General features: G+C 41.1%; 1 protein-coding gene and 1 pseudogene across 9 annotated transcripts in view; one reads left to right on the top strand and one right to left on the bottom strand.

Annotated features, from left to right (window-relative positions):
• LOC127651425 (uncharacterized) overlaps nucleotides 1–18,677 on the top strand; it is a 38,865-nt gene extending 20,188 nt beyond the window's left edge. For 7 of the 9 annotated variants that reach the window (XM_052137239.1, XM_052137241.1, XM_052137236.1 and 4 more), the window contains 7 exons: nucleotides 1,534–1,641; nucleotides 1,732–1,812; nucleotides 13,318–13,422; nucleotides 13,605–13,726; nucleotides 14,048–14,170; nucleotides 14,520–14,568; nucleotides 17,163–17,436. In XM_052137239.1, coding sequence (XP_051993199.1) covers nucleotides 1,534–1,641; nucleotides 1,732–1,812; nucleotides 13,318–13,422; nucleotides 13,605–13,726; nucleotides 14,048–14,170; nucleotides 14,520–14,568; nucleotides 17,163–17,237 — 663 coding nt within the window. In that variant the 3' untranslated portion in view covers nucleotides 17,238–17,436. Of the gene's footprint in view, nucleotides 1–1,533; nucleotides 1,642–1,731; nucleotides 1,813–13,317; nucleotides 13,423–13,604; nucleotides 13,727–14,047; nucleotides 14,171–14,519; nucleotides 14,569–17,162; nucleotides 17,437–18,523 lie in introns of those variants that run through there. The other 2 variants (XM_052137240.1, XM_052137242.1) reach the window with 2 other exon arrangements.
• A 236-nt stretch (nucleotides 18,678–18,913) lies between these two features.
• Nucleotides 18,914–19,782, bottom strand: LOC127651352 (guanine nucleotide exchange protein smcr8b-like; annotated as a pseudogene).
• Nucleotides 19,783–21,819: the final 2,037 nt, after the last annotated feature.

The raw sequence follows: 21,819 nt of genomic DNA, 5'->3' as shown, positions 1-21,819 counted from the left end.
GCACTCTAGTCACGCCCTTTTTGGCGGGCTTTGATGCAGTGAGCGCGCGGACGCCTCTCATTGGATGCGAGTTCGCCCAAGCTCGTCTATAGGCTGCAGCAGTTGCCGCAGAGCAACCAATGAGCTCGCTAGCTAGCCCGCTCAAGGTCTGCAGCTGCCGCACTGCGTTGACAATGGATACAAAATTAAGGATAATTTTTTGGCTTCGATATCTCAGAAAAGATGAATGCGTAAGCTAGCTTACGCAATACGAGAGAACCTCTCGTAAGAGAACCCTTACTTATGCAACTGCAGTGAGTATTTGCTAAGTTTCCAAAAGGGCGAGGTTCAGCCAAAGTCAGGTCAGGCAATTTGAACAGTGAAATTGAAAGAATAGTTCACCCCAAAATTTAAATTCTCTTATAATTTACTCTCCCTTAGGCCATCTCACATGTGAATGACTTTCTTCTGCAGAACACAAAGACTTTAAGAAAAATTTCTCAGCTTTGTAGGTCCATAAAATGGAAATGATTGATGGCCAAAGTTTTAAAGCTCCAAAAAGCACATAAAGGCAGCATAAAGTTATTCATTTAACTCCTGGCATTTCATCCTCCTCCTAAAGCGATTCAACCCATTTTGGATGCGAACAGACCAAAACATAACGTATTTTTTTACTATTAAACTTGATATTGGCATTTTTTTTGGTCTGTTCTCACCCAAAATTTATTGGATTGCTTCAGATGTCATATGGATCAAATGACTGTGGAGTCATGTGAATTACTTTTATTCTGCCTTTTTTGTGCTTTTTGGAGCTTCAAAGTTTTGGTCACCATATGCTTGCATTCTGTGGACCAACAGAGCTGAGATATTTATTTAAAAGTCTTAATTTGTGTTATGCAGCAGCAGCAGCAGAAGAATGTTGTACTCTCCTCCCTCTCATCTGGGAGTAAATGTGAGAGAATTTTCATTTTGGGGTGAACTATTCTTTTAAGAAAAATTGCTTCAAATGTTGTTGTTTTAGTGGGTAATTTGTATATTCCAGAGCTAAACCGTGTGTCACAGGACAGCTCAAAATTTCAGAGACCTGGTTTGGGTCATCGGGGCAGTAGTATAACTGTATCTACTTGAATGGGCAAAGACCACAAATCTCCAACATTGTCAAGAATATGTTTCGGTAATGTGTCAAACCAACCAAATCATGCCCCCCAAATTTTTGTTTTTAATCTATTAATAATTTTTTTTTAAGCAGAATGTGTTTTATAGTAAAAACCATGCAATCTTTCCATCATAAATGTGATTGGCTACTGAAATGTGGGACTTCCATTCATAAAGCCACCCTATAGAAAATTATGATTTCTCCATATTCAACTTACAATTTCACCAGTGGCCCTTCTCTTTGTTAATTAGTCTCTGGTGTTGAAGGGTATACTGTTGTGCAGAGACACCGATAAACAAATTAGGACACTGATACTGTTGCTTTTAAAATTTCTCTGAGTGTGTTAACATTCCTAGTATGTTCTCTTCAGGTTTGGGTGTTTTGTGTATTTGTTGTAGTCAGAGAGCTGGGTGTATCTGCTCAGTGTTATCAGCTGCAGTTATGTTGCTCCAGATGGGCTCATTGTTGGTGCATTCTATACTGAGCCTGATGTCAACTTTCAAACGGTGAGGATTTTGTGTGTGTGCGTGAAAGGGTATCTTGTGTCTTTTTGGAGAGAGTTGTGTGATGAAGACATGGTTATGCGTTCTGTTCAGGTGACCAGAGTTGTTGCCAATTCAATTCTTGGCGAGCTGACAACTTCCAGGCGTATACACATCCCCAGAACATTTGAGAATGTGAGTTTCAGTAAATTAGCTCTTTACAAAGTATTTGTCCATTTTAAAATATTAACAATTACTTTGTTAAAAAGTATTGCATTTCTTTTCTAAATAAAATTGCTTCCTTACAGATCCTCACAGCATAATTTAAAACACAATATTGATCTTATTTTTGGCAAATAAAGTGGTGCACAACATGGCATCACAATATAAATGAAAGCATTAATTAAAACTTTTATTTAGTACAACAGCAATCTTGCTTGTGATATAATGCTTAAATACAGGCAAACCGCGGGTCCTTTAGTTTTAAATGTACTTTTTAAAATGGAAGGCTATAAAAAGTCTTGAATACCTTAAATTACAAGAAGTCTTAAATTTTGTTTGCACATCAAACAAAGAAAAGGAAAACATATACACAGTATCAATATTTAACCCCCGCAAACACCCCTGTGGTCACACATGAGCACATACACAAGATTAAATAATAATCACATGCATAATTACACCTCTCTCCAATGCCCCACCCCGAGAGCCCTCCAAGAACGCCAAACATTTGCCCCATTTCCCAGCAAACAAATCCAAATTCCCCAGTCTTCTAGATGACCCTTCTTCGAAAGCTGCCACCCTCCTCATCTCAGAGCACCACTCCTCAAATGGGGGTGCTCCAGCTGACTTCTATCCCCTTAATACAACTTTTCTGGTGATCATGACACTGGTTAGGATGCAATTTATGAGTTTATTCCCTATGTTGAGGACCGCCCCATCGCCTAAAATACAGAGTCTGCGGCACAATTAAATTTGAGTGCCCAATATCTCACACATAAAACTATGAACCTTCAACCAAAGTTCTTAGAACTTTACACACCACCAAAAAACAAGGGTTGTGTGTTCATCTTCTGATTGACATTGCCAGCAGGTGGGTGTGACTTTAAGACCAAGCCTATACAATCTAGAGGGGGTCCAATAGAATTGATGTCTTTAATTGCATAAGGCAAACCCTTGCATCTCTGGATGCAGACTTGACGTCCTAGCCCACATTCCCTCCTCCAGTACCAAGTTTAAATCTTTCTCCCATAATCTCTTGAGAGAAGTTAAAGCTCTGTCCCCCAGACTCTGAATTTTCAGGAAGTAATACACTCTGGACACCTTTGTCCTTACCGAGTGCAAATGGAACAGAGTGGAAATGCGAGATAACTGGGTGTAGCTTCTCCGATTAGTTACAAAGGCTTTGCAACTGCGAAATAGTGGCAAGAACTTCCTGTTCAATACAAAACCAGGGCTCTGTCAGGTGGAAGCGACCAATGTGCCAAATATCAGACCGAATGCATAATAATAAAACTAAATCTTGGGTAGGCCTTGCCCAACTTTGTCAGTCGGCCTATGCAATGTACTTAAATGTAATCTGGAACGTTTACCATTCCAAATGAAGGACTTTGCTACGCTATCAAATTGCTTTAATAAGAGAGGGGGACATTTATAGGGAGAGATTGTAGCAGGTAGTTGAATTTTGGAATAAAATTAATTTTAATAACATTAACCTTCCCAATCATAGATAAATGTAATGAAGCCCAACTGCCAACATCGCTTGAAAACCTTTTTATTAAAGGGTCAAAATTTACTAAATCACACAAATTTGCTGGGAATAAAATACCCAAATACTTAATTTCCTGTATGGGCCACTGGAAGGCGCCTGGCTGAAAAGCAGTTTCCAGGCAGTATGCTATCAGAGCCAAAGCTTTGGATTTAGTACAATTAACTCTGTATCTTGAGAATTTAGACAAGGAATGAATAATTCTATGGAGGCAAGTCATAGATCTCGTGGGGTCGGAGACGAATAATATCATCTGCGTTAAGCAAAAGCTTATGCTCCACACCTCCCGCCACCACCCATGGAAAATCATCCTGATCTCTTATCGCGGCTGCTAATGGTTCCAGGGCAAGACAGAAAAATAATGGGGAAAGAGGGCAACCGTGTTGGGTTCCCCTATCCAGAGTAAAATAATTTGAAATTAATCCATTTGTTTGTACCGCCGCTACCGGTTGTCTATAAAGTAACTTAATGCAACCAATATAAATATTCCAGAACCCATACATTTCAAATTTCTTAAAGATAATCCCATTCTATTATATCAAATGCCTTTTCGGCATCAAGTGAGATGGCAGCGACTGGAGTATATGTCCCTGAATAAACCCCACCTGATCTATATGTATAAGAGATGTCATAACTTAATTGGTTAGCCAATATTTTTGACAATATTTTAACGTCTAGCTGGATCAGAGCTATTTGACAGTAACTCTTACACTCCCTTGGATCTTGGTCTCTGTTTTAAAGAATCTGACTGATTCGGGCTTGCATCGTGTCATTTCGTTTTCTCCATATGTGGCAACACCTCTAAACTCACCAAATGTTTCCAATTGAGCAATCAACAAAAGATGAAATGATGGACTTCGATTTTTCAGCTTCCTGTGGGGAAAGATGCGCTTCTTGATGAAACATTATCATATTTCTTATGCTTAAGAAGAGAAATAACCTTTCTCCTTTTTATGGGGTGCCCCAACCCATTCACCTTCCACGTGGTGAGAGACAATCCATTCGTATTAACATTTGACAATAGAAAAAATGTATTGTGTCAAAAACAAAAATATAAACAAAAGTTTGCAACAATCAAACCACAAACTCTCCAGAGCCAGAGGATTTTTAATTATTTGTTCCAAAACTGCTAAGTTTTAACACTATTAATGTCATAAACCAGTCCCCCTAGGACAAAGTGTGCAAAGCTCGCAGTTCATGCATCCGAACCTCATCATTTAGCTGCTGACGCTTGAGGTTTAGTGTGAGCGCAAGAGAGCGCATTTTTATTGAACTGACGATGTTACAGATGTATAAACCTGTTAATCAGAAATGCAAATGGCATTAGTTTCAAGTCAAGTCAAGTGGTTTTTATTGTCGTTTCAACCATATACAGTTAGTACAGTACACAGCAAAACGAGACAACGTTCCTCCAGGACCATGGTGCTACATAAAAACAACAAAGGACCAACATAGGACCACATGAGACTACACAACGAAATAAAATACCTATATAAACTACCTATATATACCTATATAAAGTGCACGTGCAGACATGTGCAAAAAGTACAGGACAGTACAACAAATTACTGACAATGAACAGGACAATAGACAGTGCAGCGCCGACCAGTACTCAGTAGTGCAAAAAGATGACAGTTTCTAAAAATGTAAACATAACATACTATGAGATAATGTTCTATGCACATAGCAGTTATTGAGGTAGCAGACAGTTATAAAGTGACAGTTATTAAAGTGCAACTCAGGACACGTGTGTGTCAAACCAGTCTCTTGAGTATTGAGAAGTCTGATGGCTTGGGGGAAGAAGCTGTTACACAGTCTGGCCGTGAGGGCCCGAATGCTTCGGTACCTCTTGCCAGACGGGAGGAGTGTAAAGAGTTTGTGTGAGGGGTGTGTGAGGTCGTCCACAATGCTGGTTGCTTTGCGGATACAGTGTTTTTTGTAAATGTCTTTGATGGAGGGAAGAGAGACCCCAATGATCTTCTCAGCTGTCCTCACTATCCTCTGCAGGGCTTTGTGGTCCGAAACGGTGCAAGTCCCAAACCAGGCAGTGATGCAGCTGCTCAGGATGCTCTCAATAGTCCCTCTATAGAATGTAGTGAGGATGGGGGTTGGGAGATGTGCTTTCCTCAGCCTTCGAAGAAAGTAGAGACGCTGCTGGGCTTTCTTGGTGATAGAGCTGGTGTTGAGGGACCAGGTGAGGTTCTCCGCCAGGTGAACACCAAGGAATTTGGTGCTCTTGACGATCTCCACAGAGGAGCCGTCGATGTTCAGCGGAGTGTGTTCACCTTGTGCTCTCCTAAAGTCAACAACCATCTCTTTTGTTTTGTCAACATTCAGGGACAGGTTGTTGGCTCTACACCAGTTCGTCAGCCGCTGCACCTCCTCTCTGTATGCTGACTCGTTGTTCTTGCTGATGAGACCCACCACGGTCGTGTCATCGGCGAACTTGATGATGTGATTCGAGCTGTGCATTGCTGCACAGTCGTGAGTCAGCAGAGTGAACAGCAGTGGACTGAGCACACAGCCCTGGGGGCCCCAGTGCTCAGTGTGGTGGTGGTGGAGATGCTGTTCCCGATCCGGACTGACTGAGGTCTCCCAGTCAGGAAGTCCAGGATCCAGTTGCAGAGGGAGGTGTCCAGGCCCAGCAGGTTCAGCTTTCCAATCAGGTACTGGGGAATGATTGTGTTGAATGCTGAGCTGAAATCTATGAACAGCATTCGAACGTATGAGTCCTTATTGTCTAGGTGGGTGAGGGCCAGATGGAGGGTTGTTGTGATGGCATCGTCCGTTGAACGGTTTGAACGATACGCAAACTGCAGTGGGTCTAGTGAGGGGGGCAGCTGGGTCTTAATCTGCCTCATGACGAGCCTCTCGAAGCACTTCATGATGATGGGTGTAAGTGCGACGGGACGGTAGTCGTTGAGGCAGGACACTGAAGACTTCTTTGGCATGGGGATGATGGTGGTGGCCTTGAAGCACGTTGGAACAACGGCGCTGCTCAGAGAGATGTTGAAGATGTCGGTAAGAACATCTGCTAGCTGGTCTGCACATCCTCTGAGCACTCTGCCAGGAATGTTGTCTGGTCCAGCAGCCTTCCGTGGGTTGACTCTACGTAGAGTTTTCCTCACATCTGCCGTGGTAAGACAGAGCACCTGGTCGTTGGGAGGAGGGGTGGACTTCCTCGCCATCACGTCGTTCTGCACTTCAAACCGAGCGTAGAAGTCATTCAGCGCATCTGGAAGGGAGGCATCTTTGTCACAGGCAACTGATGTTGTCCTGTAGTTGGTGATGGCCTGGATGCCCTGCCACATGCGCCGCGTGTCACCGCTGTCCTGGAAGTGACTGTGGATTCTCTGGGCGTGTGCGCGCTTTGCCTCTCTGATTGCCCGTGACAGTTTGGCCCTAGCTGTTCTTAGGGCTGCCTTATCGCCTGCTCTGAAGGCGGAGTCTCGGGACCTCAGCAGCGTGCGCACCTCCGCAGTCATCCACGGCTTCTGGTTGGAGCGTGTGGTGATGGTCTTGGAGAAAGTGACATCATCAATGCACTTGCTGATGTAGCTGGTCACTGATGCTGTGTATTCCTCCAAGTTGGTAGAATCGCCATATGTTGCAGCCTCCCTGAACATGTGCCAGTCAGTACACTCAAAACAGTCCTGAAGAGCAGAGATGGCTCCTGCTGGCCAGGTTTTCACCTGCTTCTGAAGCGGTTTTGTGCGTCTGACGAGCGGTCTGTATGCTGCAATTAACATAACAGAGATGTGGTCTGAGTAGCCGAGGTGGGGGCGGGGCTCCGCCCGGTACGCGCCTGGGATGTTTGTGTAAACAAGATCAAGCGCGTTCGCCCCTCTCGTTGCAAAGTCCACATACTGATGGAATTTAGGGAGCACTGTCTTGAGATTTGCATGGTTGAAATCTCCGGCGACAATAAACAGTCCGTCGGGGTGAGCGTTCTGCAGTTCGCTCATAGCCCCATACAGTTCACAGAGCGCTTCCTTAGCGTTGGCGCTGGGGGAAATGTAAACTCTGGTTATGCAAACAGTGGTGAATTCCCGTGGTAGATAAAAAGGTCTGCATCTAACAGTCACAAGCTCCAACAGCGATGAACAGTAACTAGAGACTAGCATAGAGTTCTTGCACCATTCCGTGTTGATGTAAACACACAAGCCACCACCGCGAGTCTTACCGCAGAGAGCTGTATTTCTGTCGGCACGAAACGAGGCGAGCCCGTCTAGCTGAATAGCGGCATCCGGAACTCTGTCGCTGAGCCACGTCTCCGTGAAAACAAAGACGCAGCAGTCTCTAAACTCACGCTGCGTAGCCTGCTGGAGTCGGATATAGTCCAGTTTATTGTCCAGGGAGCAAACATTTGAGAGCAGGATAGACGGGAGAGCTGGCCGGCTAGGGTTTGTTTTTAGCCTAGCATGGACCCCGCCCTCTTTCCGCGCTTCCGCTTTCTCGCACACCGCTTACGACGTCCTCTCCCCCGGCCACCGGCATCAGGCGACGCCGAGGTCTGGAGGCCTGGTCTCCGCAGCAAGCTGAGTACGCGTAGCGCCTCCTGCAGGTCATCATGCAGCTTGGTTTTTGCATGAGTCTTATATTTGAGTAGTGTCTGGCGATGGTAGACACGAACACTGGTTGCTCCGATGTCCATGTGTTGCAAAAGTCTGGCTTTTTTAACAAAAATAGCACCATTGTGGATCCGGAGTGGCCGCTGCGTGCTACCGCGCTGCCATCTTGGATCTTGGATTTTGCGTCTGCGAACGATGCGCTAACACTGACAACTTTGTCGATTATAAACTGGAGCGATAATGTTACAATTTGCAAGCACGGGAGGTTGGAGCGTTTTTTGACATCTTTCAAATCCTTATTTTACATCACTTTGGACAATAATTGTAAAGCTAACAGAACTACTACGCTGCAGAGTTACAACTGTTGTATCTCATCTCCATCTCTCTAGAGCTCCTTTCTGACACATATTTTCTCTGCCATCTGAATCCATTTTAAAGAATGTTATAATATACAATAATAATATAATTATATAAGATGCAAGATTAATAATGTATATATTATCTATATTTAGTATTTGTATATAATCCGTTTTCATTATACATCCTAACTAATTACGTAGCATAGTCACCGTTTGGTGTTTGTCTTTTATTGAATGAAAAAAAGATGCAGTGACAGTAAATGAGACTATATGTTTTGCTTTACATTTTTTTTTTGTTTCACGGCAGAAAAATTCATAGATTCATGGAAGGTGACAGAATGACAGAAATATAATTTTTAAATGAACTGCCCTTTAACTGCCTGTTAAAGGTATCTGCCGAGAAGAAATACATACCGTAAATGTTATTCAGCACATGTTAGACCTTATTCACAGCAGTGCCATCTTCGATATTTAATGGCAATGACAACGAGGCAGTGAGGGATAGACGTACAATCTCTTTGATGAGCTGTACTGCAGTTTAAAGTGTTTTTGGATCATTCTGCAAACAAAACATTGAAAAAATATATTTTCAAGAGAACTCTGTAGACCAAAAAACTCTGACAACATGAGTTGTGGAAAATCAGATGGAATATAGGAGTTTTTTATAGCTTTACACTGTGCGTGCCATTGAAGAGATGGAGATAAGTCTATCCCTCACAGCCTTGTTTCCATTTCCATTAAAAATCAAACATGACGCTACTGCGAATAAGGTATATTGCATCACGTTTTGCTGGAAAACAAGTGACTAAGGAGAAGGGGCACAATATAGGCCAAATACTTCAGGCCAGGGATTTTTAAAGTGTGTGGCGTGCCTCCCCAGGGGGGTGCTAGTGCATGTCTGGGGAGGTGGGAGAGTGATAAAATGTATGAAATAATTCATACATTTTGTGTGTGTGTGTGTGTGTGTGTGTGTGTGTGTGTGTGTGTTTTAACATGAGTTTTAAATATTATATTGTACTTAAAACATTATTTAAACAGCTCTGAAAATTTGAAAAAAAGGAAAGTTTCTCTGAAATTTGTAAAGCCCGCCATCGATTCCGTTGTGTCACAAGGAAGGCCCACTGTCTTTGATTTTGAAAACCCCTGCTTTTTTTTTATCGACATGGTACAAAGTACCAGTACTTTTAAAATACCTAGTTTAGAAACAAAACTTCAACCAAACAACCCAGCATTCCCGCTGATCCTTAAAATCCTTAACTCTTTCCCCGCCAGCGTTTTTAAAAAAGTTGCCAGCCATCGCCAGGGTTTGACGATTTTCGCTAAAATTTAATGGCCCGCAGAATATTTTCTTCCATGAATATATGAAGATGCTATATATCAAAATAAAGATCTGAGCCTCTGCTTTTAGGCAAAAAAAACGATTTTATTTTATCTTCATTTGTTCTTTTTTTATTGCCACTTGAACAGAGGTAGGTTTTGTCAAAAACAACATTTCGGACAAAAAGCTGAGAAAAAGGCATTTTTATCAAACAAGTGCTTTAGTATTAGTATGGTGTTCCACTTCTTCACGTTTGAGACGATCGCAGTCTGTTTCTTTGATCAAAGAGTTGCGTACTCTTTCAAAACATGCACGCGGGTCTTCCTTACCGTATACCACCTAAAACGCGGATACCCGGAAAATTCCGTGTTTGGTGGGGAAGCGTTTTTTCATAAAACCCGGAAAATTCCGTGTTTGGCGGGGAAAGAGTTAATGTCTTAAATTCACTTTTCCCAAATTTAAGGTCATAAAAAGTATTAAATATCTTAAGATACAATAAAAGTCTAAATTATCATTTTAAAGAGGTCTTAAATTTGGGGTGGAAAGACAGGAATCCTGATATGACCTAATGTGATTATTAAACTTAATTCTAATTAAATAAATGTATGCGCGGCATCCTCCTTCAGAGTGAAAATGCGGTACTGTATTTTCTCCAGGCACGCTAGGACTTGTAAGTGTTTTCAGCTGTTGCAGAGCAGTTCGCAATCATTAGGACATATCGGAAATGTATGACAAGCAATAACTAATGATCAACTGTTGATGATATAGTGTTGATGAAATATGACAATGTTTACTTTTAATTGTTTATGTTGTAGATTATTGTAAGAGTGCACATTTTATGTCCCTTATCTGTTTGAATGAGCAGTTGGAAGCAGTGAAGTACATTTCAAAATAAGAGTCCCTGGTATATTTCAGCCTAAATATTCCCAGATATGAATCAGATCTTTTTTCCCCCCTGGTTATTGGTATTTTGGTTGCACCATAAACTGTATCTGGAAATTAATTCAATATGGACTCTTGTAGCCTCCTTCTGGCCCTCCCCATCACAGGATGAAATGTCTAAGAATGTTAAATATAGGCTAATCATTTTAAAAACTGTTGGCAGATTAATTGCCTTTCAACACAACTTATCAGCAACCATCCAATATCGATATCAGTTGACCTCTAATTTGTATTTATTTTTAAAATGGGACATAAACCTATTTTAATTTAACATACAGTATCTCACAAAAGTGAGTACACCCCTCACATATTTGTAAATATTTGATTATATCTTTTCATGTAACACTGAAGAAGTGACACTTTGCTACAATGTAAAGTATTGAGTGTACAGCTTGTATAACAGTGTAAATTTGCTGTCCCCTCAAAATAACTCAACACACAGTCATTAATGTCTAAACCGCTGGCAACAAAAGTGAGTACACCCCTAAGTGAAAATGTCCAAATTGAGCCCAAAGTGTCAATATTTTGTGTGGCCACCATTATTTTCCAGCGCTGCTTTAACCCTCTTGGGCATGGAGTTCACCAGAGCTTCACAGGTTGCCACTGGAGTCCTCTTCCACTCCTCCATGACGACATCACGGAGCTGGTGGATGTTAGAGACCTTGTGCTCCTCCACCTTCCATTTGAGGATGCCCCACAGATGCTCAATAGGGTTTAGGTCTGGAGACATGCTTGGCCAGTCCATCACCTTCACCCTCAGCTTCTTTAGCAAGGCAGTGGTTGTCTTGGGGGTGTGTTTTGGGTCATTATCATGCTGGAATACTGCCTTGCGGCCCAGTCTCCAAAAGGAGGGGATCATACTCTGCTTCAGTATGTCACAGTACATGTTGGCATTCATGGTTCCCTCAATGAACTGTAGCTTCCCAGTGCCGGCAGCATTCATGCAGCCCGAGACCATGACACTCCCACCACCATGCTTGACTGTAGGCAAGACACACTTGTCTTTGTACTCCTCATCTGGTTTCTGCCACACATGCTTGACACCATCTGAACCAAATAAGTTTATCTTGGTCTCATCAGGCCACAGGACATGGTTCCAGTAATCCATGTCCGTAGTCTGCTTGTCTTCAGGAAACTTTTTGCGGGCTTTCTTGTGCATCATCTTTAGAAGAGGCTTCCTTCTGGGACGATTTGATGCCGTGTGCGGTGTATGGTCTGAGCACTGACAGACTGACCCCCCCCCCTCCCCACCCCTTCAACATCTGCAGCAATGCTGGCAGCGCTCATACGTCTATTTCCCAAAGGCAACCTCTGGATAAGACGCGGAGCACGTGCACTCAACGTCTTTGGTTGACCATGGCGAGGCCTGTTCTGAGTGGAACCTGTTCTGTTAAACCACTGTATGGTCTTGGCCACCGTGCTGCAGCTCAGTGTCAGGGTCTTGGCAATCTCCTTATAGCCTAGGCCATCTTTATGTAGAGCAACAAAAAGAGAGTTCTTTGCCATGAGGTGCCATGTTGAACTTCCAGTGTCCAGTTTGAGGGAGTGTGAGAGTGATGACACCAAATTTAACACACCTGCTCACCATTCACACCTGAGACCTTGTAACACTAACGAGTTACATGACACCGGGGAGGGAAAATGGCTTATTGGGCCCAATTTGGACATTTTCACTTAGGGGTGTACTCACTTTTGTTGCCAGCAGTTTAGACATTAATGGCTGTGTTGAGTTATTTTGAGGGTACAGCAAATTTACACTGTTATACAAGCTGTACACTCACTACTTTACATTGTAGCAAAGTGTCATTTTTTCAGTGTTGTCACATGAAAAGATATAATCAAATATTTACAAAAATGTGAGGGGTGTACTCACTTTTGTGAGATACTGTATGTGGAAAACATGTCTTGCATATTTTAAACTTGCATATAGCCTACCCTGTTTTACTGATAAGCAATGTTAAGGCCATGTTAAATGTGTGACCCTGCCTGTTTAAATAAGAGTCTGTGATGCATGATTTATTTTGAGATTGCGTGGGTTTGTTTTGGGATGGGGATACACTTTTCATTTTATTTGTTCTGGTTTTGAAAAAGGTCTTTTACTCTTAAATTTGATTTTAAAAACTCTGCAGCAACCCTGCAACCAATGTTGTCAAATAGATTCAACATATTTTATGTGAGATCTAAATGCAGAAATATAGTTCAAAATTAAGACTTATTTTCCTAACAGTTTTTTATTAAATAAACACAAGAAAGACTATATTATGGACACTTTCATGGAAATGAATCAAACTTACCAACTCTAAAGCCATTTTTGCTACTTAAGCTTAAATCACAGATGCTATTAAAACATATATTGTAAGCTACTATACATACATGGAGACATGAAAGTAGTACAAGGACACGGACTCTAGAAGTATAATGGCCAAATAAAAAGTGCCATATTATTATCGCTTTTAAATCACCAACAAAATCAGCATAAATATATTTTGAAAAGCCCTAACTCTGAAGTCCAACTACTGTTTTGAATCAAGAACATGGTAGATTGTGGAACTGACTCCAGGGGAGCTAGCACCTGTTTATGGCCAATGGGCATGGTTATTGGGGGATGTCTGTTTATGTCAATGTACAATTATTGGCAGAATAATTAGAATGTACCATTCACACAATTGTTCTAAGTATTCAAATATTACATATAGTTTTTATTATTGGTGCAGAATTTAAGTTCTATTTTCCTCCCATTAGGACTATCCTGACCAGGCTAGGCTGCTACTAGTCACTCAGGCTTTGGTACTGCGCATTTTTCATTCACAGCTCAGCCCCATTCTGAAAGTCATCATTTCATTTAGGGTACTGTCTTGGTCTGTGTTTAATACTTAAGATGTGTGTGTGTGTGTGTGTGTGTGTGTATTTATGTAAGTGTAATACTGTGTTGAACTCCATTTTAGATGAACAAATTAAAAAATACTGTTATTTGCACTTAGACACAAGTGCAAATTCCTTGACATAATCATGTGTACTTTTGCTTTCAGTCCAACCGCTGGGCTCTTCGTTGGCTCTTCTACAGTCTGCTGGTGAGGCCAGTAGTGCTACACTATCTCTTGTGCACTGTTGTGGAGGAATTGTTGAATGAGCAATACCAACCCGTACAGAGGTATCAGTGTATGCTCGCACACAAATTTACCAAAACAGAACAAAAACATTCAGGGTTAAAGATGAAGTGTGTCATTTCTGTGCCACTAGCTCCCCAAATAGAATTGCAAAAATTACTTTCAAACAGAACAATGGTTTGATAGCAAAATCAACCTACAAAAGCCTTCCTTAAAGATGTTGATGTATGATAATCTGGGATATGAGGTTTTTTTTTTACATTTCCCTGTCAACGCCCCAACCCCAAAAAAAATCATGTTTAAGCATGCAAATATGTGCATATGGTACATGCACAACTTGATTCTATATCTGTTGATCACCTCAGAAAATGGAGCGAAATGGAGCATTCCCTGATTTCATACTTCCTCTGCCTGTACTTCCTGGAGAACAATGTGGCGCTAGATCTTGGCTCCTATCCCACCAATAACTTGCTTGCTTCTTGGAATGAGTAAGAAGCAGCAATCAGTCACTATAGTATATTTTGTCATGCCATATCAGAATTGTTCTTTATTACATAAATCTGCAGATATCATTCATTTGTTGATGTGTTGAAGCACTGAAGTTTGTGTAGTATATGAAAATTATATAAGTTTTATTGGACATTTTAGATATTCCTCATAATCCTTGTCTAGAGGGACATAAGGAAAAGGATGATTGGGTGATGAAACATGATGGCCACTAAAGCATCAACACAATTTCACTCTGTTAAAATGAAAAGTACACATTGCATGAACATACCATGAAATTCAATTTGTCATCATTTTACAAATCCACTGTTTTTATGTCCATGATTTCAGATTGCACTTCCCTTGGCAACTTGGCTTGAGACTGCATCTTGAATACAATGTAAGAATCTCTTCCTTTAATTTAAACGTCTGCAAGAGAGAGGCGTTGCTACAAAGATTGTAGAATCTTTGAGTTAATTTTTTTTATATAATGAACAGGCATTTGTAAACAAACCTTTTTTAAATTAGGGGTGGGCAAGAGAACTCTAAAGAGACAGCAATGATTCATCATGTCAATGCAATAACTGAATGACTTTCAACAACTTTTTCAACTTACATCTTTTTTGGGAAATTTGTAATTTTGAGTTTGACTCTGGTCAACCATGTCCAGGGCTCCAGACTAAAAAAATTACTGGGAGCCACTGGGTCCTAAACTGAAACATTAAATGATCCAAATGGCTTTTTTTGTAGACAACTCACAGATTATCTCTATTTAGATGGAAAGCCAAATAATAGTAGTAGTAGTATGTTTTATTTAATGCCATGTCAGCGATCAAAGCTATAATCATGGCAAGAATTCAATTACAAAAAACAAATATCATATAAATACAATAAAAACAAAACAAATATAAATAGCAAGTCATATTATACAATATTTTTTTTAAGAGTAATATATGATAAGAAATCCAAAACCTTTTCAGGCACAATCTCATTAAATAAGTCCTTTAACAAGGTAACTTCATAAAAGAGCATTCTACTTGTGTTAAAGCCAAATAATAATAAGTCAGCTAGTAACCCATTCATCGAATGTTTAATAAACCGCATATATAGTTGAGAAGATAAGTTTGCATTCCCTTTTGTCTCATAAATGTTCACACCCCTTTCATAACTTATACAAATATAAGAGAGAAAATATTTTTTTATTTAGTACTGCTCTTCAGAAACTACATAACAGATATTTACATAAAGTATAATATGTATATATTAGTGTGTTGTTTTCTTGAGCATCAATGAATGTTTGCACCTTCTGTAATAGTTGTGTACCTCAATTGTCCCAAGTGTCAAGCTTGATTTTGATAAATATATAGTTTTAAAAGATTGCTTTAGTCTTTCTTTATGGTGACTGGATGGCCCCAGACACAGAGATTACAAGTTTATTGTGCTACTTCAATCCCAATCAATTATTACCAGAACACAAGTTGTACACAATATGGGACATATAAAGGGTTTTTTCACCCAAAAATCTCACCCTCAAGACATCCTAGATGTAAATGACTTTCATCTTTCAGCCAAACACAATCTGAGTTATATAAAAAAAATGGTGGTAATGCCAACAGAGGCTGAGAGTGTTTGCTGCCATGAATGGACGATTGGAATGACTGGATAGACGCACGAACGCACCATTAAGACTAATAGAAATCTACAGTATAGCTAAAACAACTCGCTGCTTTTCGCCAAATTCCTTTACTGTAAACAAGGCGCGCTTCCACGTTTGTCATTTCTCACCGGAGCTTACACTACACCTACATCATACGTTGGAACTCGACTCTCTTGTGGAAGCGCAGATGCCCGTTATCGGAAGCCAGTGATTATAGTTTATAAAGTTATAAATATGGATATCTTTTATCTTTTTCTTACAAAAATGCGTCGCTTCGTTTCAGAAGGCCTTTATTAACCCCCTGGAGCCGTATGGATTACTTTTTTGATAGATGGATATGCTTTTTTGGTCTTCAAAATCAAAGGTACACTCCCATTATAAAGCTTGGAAGAGCCAGGATACTTTTTAATATAACTCTGATTGTGTTTGGCTGAAAGAAGAATGTCATATACACCTAGGATGGCTTGAGTGTGAGTAAATTATGGGATGATTTTCATTTTGGGGTGAACTAACCCTTTAATTATAAAGAAGCACTCCCAGTTGTGAGCTCACTTACAGCTGATTCGCTGAGAAAGTGAATCCGATTAAAATTTGATAACTTGAGCTCCTGCGTTCAAACCCTCAGTTCTTTTCGGGTGATTCATGGAAAAGATCAGGTTCAAAAGAGTCATTTGTTCACTAATCTCTCATGCTAGGTTTGTTGTTGTGTGCGGTGCAGTGAGCTCATCAGAAACAGAATGGGTGAAAAGTTGCCCGAGACAAACTGGTTGTGTGCGATCTAAAAATATATTCAATAACTCTCATAATATCTGACGAAACCGCATATGAACACACACAAACAATAGATTTGAAATCATTGCGGCAATCAATTATTTTTGGTCACATTTGCAACCATTTTATTCACAGTCTGGAGCCCTGATGTCAGTATCGCACCATATGTTGGAGCACTCTACACAAAGCTACTGTTCCAACGAGGGTATTTTTAAATGTTTAACTATATTTACATTGACCCACTGTCTTATGAACCACTGTCATGGTCCACAATGGTGAAATAAAACAGCGAGACATAATCCAACAGTAACGGATGTTCCTCTGACATATGTACATTTGATTAACTGTTTAAAAAAAACAAAATAGCACAGAGAAAACTTGGCCATCACTCCTTTTCTCCTCATATGACGCAAGCACTTGAGCAGTCAAACTGACCAAAATGCCCATCCTTAGTGTTTTTCAAATTAGCTTTTAACAAGTTTTAGTTGGAGTGCATCATGCCACTCATTATTAAAAGTGAACTGATTTCAATCAACAAGAATAACAACATTCTCATCCACTTGCAGGTGGCCAGTCTTTCTAAAGAAAAACGACAAATCCTGCATGAAATGCAACGCATAAGCCTTGTACCCACATCCTGAACAAGGAAACATTCACGGCATTTCATTCCACGGATTAAGTTCAGACCAAGTCTATTAAGTCGTTATCTGCTGGGGACAATTTGGTTAAACAACAATATATTTTTGATTATGGCACCCTGAGAAAGCCACAAGACATGATTCAAATATAACTGATCTTATTAAATTATTTCTTTACAGTCATGTAATAAAGTTGTAAAAATAAAGGACTCTCTTTATTGAATATTAAACATTTTTGCTATAATTTTTTTTAATACCCTTTTTCTCCCAATTTAGAATGCCCAATTCCCTCTACTTAGTAGGTCCACATGGTCGTGTGGTTACTCACCTCAATCTGGGTGGTGGTGGACAAGTCTCAGTTGCCTCCGCTTCTGAGACAGTCAATCCACGCATTTGATCACATCGCTCGTTGTGCATGACACCGCTCAACTGCCATGTTGAGGCTCATGTTATTGTCCACGATCCACGCACAAGTTACCACGCACCCCATTGAGAGTGATAACCACTAATCGCGACCACCAGGAGGTTACCCCATGTGACTCTACCCTCCCTAGCAACCAGGCCAATTGGTTGCTTATGAGACCTGGCTGGAGTCACTCAGCAGCACACCCTGGATTTGAGCATCAACACACTCTGAGCTACCCAGGCCCCCCATTTTTTGCTTTATTAACATGCTTTGAAATGTTCTTTCAAAATTCACAAGCCATTAGTTTAAGCTATTGGTTTGAAATTATTTCAGCTTCCAGGATTTTTTTTCTTTGCCTTGGAATTAACCAATACAATACAACATTACCTGCAATTAAAGTGCTATGATTAATGTGTTGCATGTTAAATAAATATAATCACATTGAGCATCAGGGCAATATAGAAATCTCTATACATCAAATTATACCAATAAACAAGAATTCAAACATCATGACTCAGAAGGTTCACATTTTTATGTAGCTATTCAGTTTTGATTTATTATATATTATTTTAGGTTACACTGCCTTTTTAAACAAGAAATCAAAGTGTGTGGACATTGCAAAAAAATGCTAAAAAATACTGTTATAAATGCGCAAAAACAACTTTAAAAGCCATCAAACTAAATAGATCTACTCTGCGCAGTGCAAAAGATTCAACGCAATACATTGACTATTTTCAGTGCAATTTTGTTTGAGTGTTTCAGAGCTTGAAAAGTGCGTTTGTGGTGTAGCTGAATCTGAGGACATTGTGTGGAAATTCCATGAAATGTAGTTTAATGAGCACTGATAAATAGTTGACAATTTTCTTATCTTATTGAATTTCAGAATGAAAATGCTCTGTCTGTACGCTAAGAGGGCTTCTGGGAGTATTGAGAAGGTTTGAGAATGTTAAGAGGAATGGTCTGGTGACAAGCTTGCTTGGCACTTGCTGAACAAACAGGAAGTACGTGTTACCACGTTTAACGTGGCTTCTTGGATCCACCAGCTGATTGATAAGAGTACCACTAAATAAAATTATATATATATAATTTTGAAAATCCTTGTCCATTAATCCGAACAACTGTAAAAGTAACAGAGAAATGGTAATTCATTGTCAGAACGCAGTTACTCTCCAGACATGACTATTTTTGGGTTCACTTGAAAATTACAGGCAGGTATGTTAGTGCATAGTCATCAAAATGAAGCTGCATAAATAATTTTTACTCCTGGGAATAGTTACCTATTGAAGCCTATAATTTTCCAGTTTAGCAGGTCAGTAAGTTGCAGCGGCATTGTTCATATAAGTTCATGGTTGAATACTCTCTCTGTATCTGCCCAGATGTGGTGTGTAGACCGATAGAGCTTTAACCACTCATCTAACAGTAGTCTCCTCAATGCCAAGCACCACAAACGTTCAACCACTAAGAAGCCTAAACACTGCATGCACTGCAAATGGAAACTGTTGCAGAAACTTCAATGCTGCCCGTCCTACTCGGCCATGCCTCCATCTGGTCCAAACTTCTATTTTATCCACATGATTATACGCAGAGAAAGTGCAATCTGATGGTGTGGAGGAAGTGGTACTGCGAAAGCTTAAGCAGTCTGATAAATTATCACATACTTTATAACAGGGATCCTCAAACAAGGTGAGAGGGATGGATTCCGTTGCACGATACACATCATAGGAGTTCAACCCAGCTGGGGTGAAAGTCATCGGACAGTCCGGTGGGGTTAGGGTGAAAGCAGGATGAGAACCCTCTGTCAAAAAACCTCTATTCTCTTCAGCAACTGCATTTAACACTCCAAAAGCACACACTTTAACTTGTTTGTTCTCTTGGTTTTGAGAGATCCTTCTCATCTGTCTCCTGTTCTGGAGATTCCTCATCAATAGCGCAAGGATATGAGGCACACAGTTCCTCTGGTAGGATTGAGGCCATCGTACTAAGCACCCCACTGTAAGTCGGGTAGGTACCCTCCCTTGCCTTAGACCCTCCAGTGCTGCTGTAGTGGACAAAGGTGGAGGTCTTTGTGGTGCTATATATATATATATATATGGGTATACTTGACCCCTGAGTCCTAAAGGATTTTTTTTTACTGGTCTTCATAGCGGACTCATGTGCCTTCATTTACAATGAAGTGCTTGTGACTTTATGGAATTAGAACGGCCTGAATGCAGGCGGTTGTGTAAATGATGGGGAGCATGAACTTAAAGGGAAGGGCATAAGTATACATGTATATGGAGAATGAATAGCGAGTGCTCTAAACAGAGAGGACTTGTGAAGAAATTGACGTTATGTCTAGGTTGTAAAACCTTGAACGTATTTTGTGAGGACCATCCTGCTGTAAAACATATGTCTTGTAAGGACACACCATTCGTCCATGCCCATGAGGAGGCCATGCCTCTAGTTGAGTGTGCTTTAACACCAATTGGGCAAGTCTGACCCTGCGACTAATAAGCCAGGTTAATTGCATCGACAGTCCATAGAGAAAGTCTTTGCTTGGAGACAGACTTTCCTTTGTACATACTCCATAGCATATAAAGAGCTGACAGTTTGAACTGGCAAGTACGCTCAACATATGCTTTTAGCGCTCACACAGGGCATAACAAATGCAATGATTGTTTCTCATCTGAATTAAATGGAGGAGGGAAGAAGGCCTGAAGGTGAACCACCTGCACTTTGAAGGGTGTAGTCAGGACCTTCGGTAAATGGCCATTCCTGGGTTTGACAGTGGCTCTGGAAAAACCGGGGCCAAACTCCAGACATTAATTGTTGACTGATAGTTTATGCAGGTCACCTACCTGTTTTGCTGAGGCTAGAGCCAGCAGTAGTGTGGTCTTAATGGAGAGCATGTGCAAATAAACGGAGTCCAAAGGCTTGAAGGGGGACCCTGCGAGAGCTCCAATTCGGGACTGTAGCCGGCTGAGGTGGGTTTAATCGTCTTGCTCCATTAAGGAACTTTATGATTAAATCATGCTTGCCTATAGAGGTGCCGGTTTCATGTGCACGATACGCAGATCTAGTTGCCACATACACTTTTGAGCGTTGACTGGGTGAGTCCTGCGTCTAATCGCTCTTGAAGAAATATTAGAATTTCATGGATGGGGCAGTTTACTGGGTCCTTGCTATGCAAGTCAAACCAATCAGTGAACACCTTCCATTTTGGTGTGTAGAGGTATCGTGTGGACTGTTCTGGCTTGTAAAATGGGGTTCATGACTGAATGTGTCAGTTCTGGTGTGTAGTGTGCCTGTTCAGGGGCCACTCATGCAGGTTCCACAGCTGGGGCTGGGTATGCCAGATTGTGCCTCGCGCCTGAGAGGAGATCCCTCCTCAGTGGTATTTCCCATGGTGAGCATCTGTACAGCATCTACGGAAACCATGGCTGGTTGGGCCACTTCGGCGAGATCTGTAATGGAACGTTTCCTTGTCCTCTCGGACTTTGCAAATGACAGAGTGAATAAGGAATACTGGTGGAAACTTATTTGCGTTTCTCCGGCCATTTGTGTGCCATTGCATCCGTTCCCAGCAGGGATTCGATTAACAGAGGGGACAGTGGGCACTCTCCACCGAGGCAAATAGATTTCTGCTTTGCCGAATATTTCCCAAATCCTCAGTACATTTTGAGGATGAAGTCTCCATTCGTCTGGTATCACCCCTTAGAGTGGCAGTAGGCCCGTGCCGTAATTCAGGGGTCCTGGGCCATATGTCACTCTCCGGGAGAGATGATGCTTGCTCCATAGGAGGTGGCTACGTGTCCATCTCAACAGTGGTGGTGAATGAATTACACCTTGGCTGTTATATATATATATATATATATATATATATATATATATATATGCCACAACTGTCATGTTGTCTGAGCAAACCAGGACATGACGGCTCACTATTTCTGACTGAAAGCCTCTAAGGCTAGAATTACAGCCGATAGCTCCTAGCGGTTGATGTGCCACACTTTCCTCACACCTGTCCAGGTGCCGAAAGTCGGGCGTCCATTGCACACCGCCCCTCAACCTGTATTGGAGCATCCATGGTCACTTTCCGCCTGACAACCAGAGGGGACAGTGGGTATTCTCCACTGAGGCAAATAGATAGATTTCTGCTTTGCCAGATATTTCCCAAATCCTCAATCCTCAATACAGTTT

The sequence above is a fragment of the Xyrauchen texanus genome, chromosome 11 (genome assembly GCF_025860055.1).
Source record: "Xyrauchen texanus isolate HMW12.3.18 chromosome 11, RBS_HiC_50CHRs, whole genome shotgun sequence".
Taxonomy (NCBI): Eukaryota; Metazoa; Chordata; class Actinopteri; order Cypriniformes; family Catostomidae; genus Xyrauchen; species Xyrauchen texanus.
This window is presented reverse-complemented; position numbering and strand designations above follow the sequence as displayed.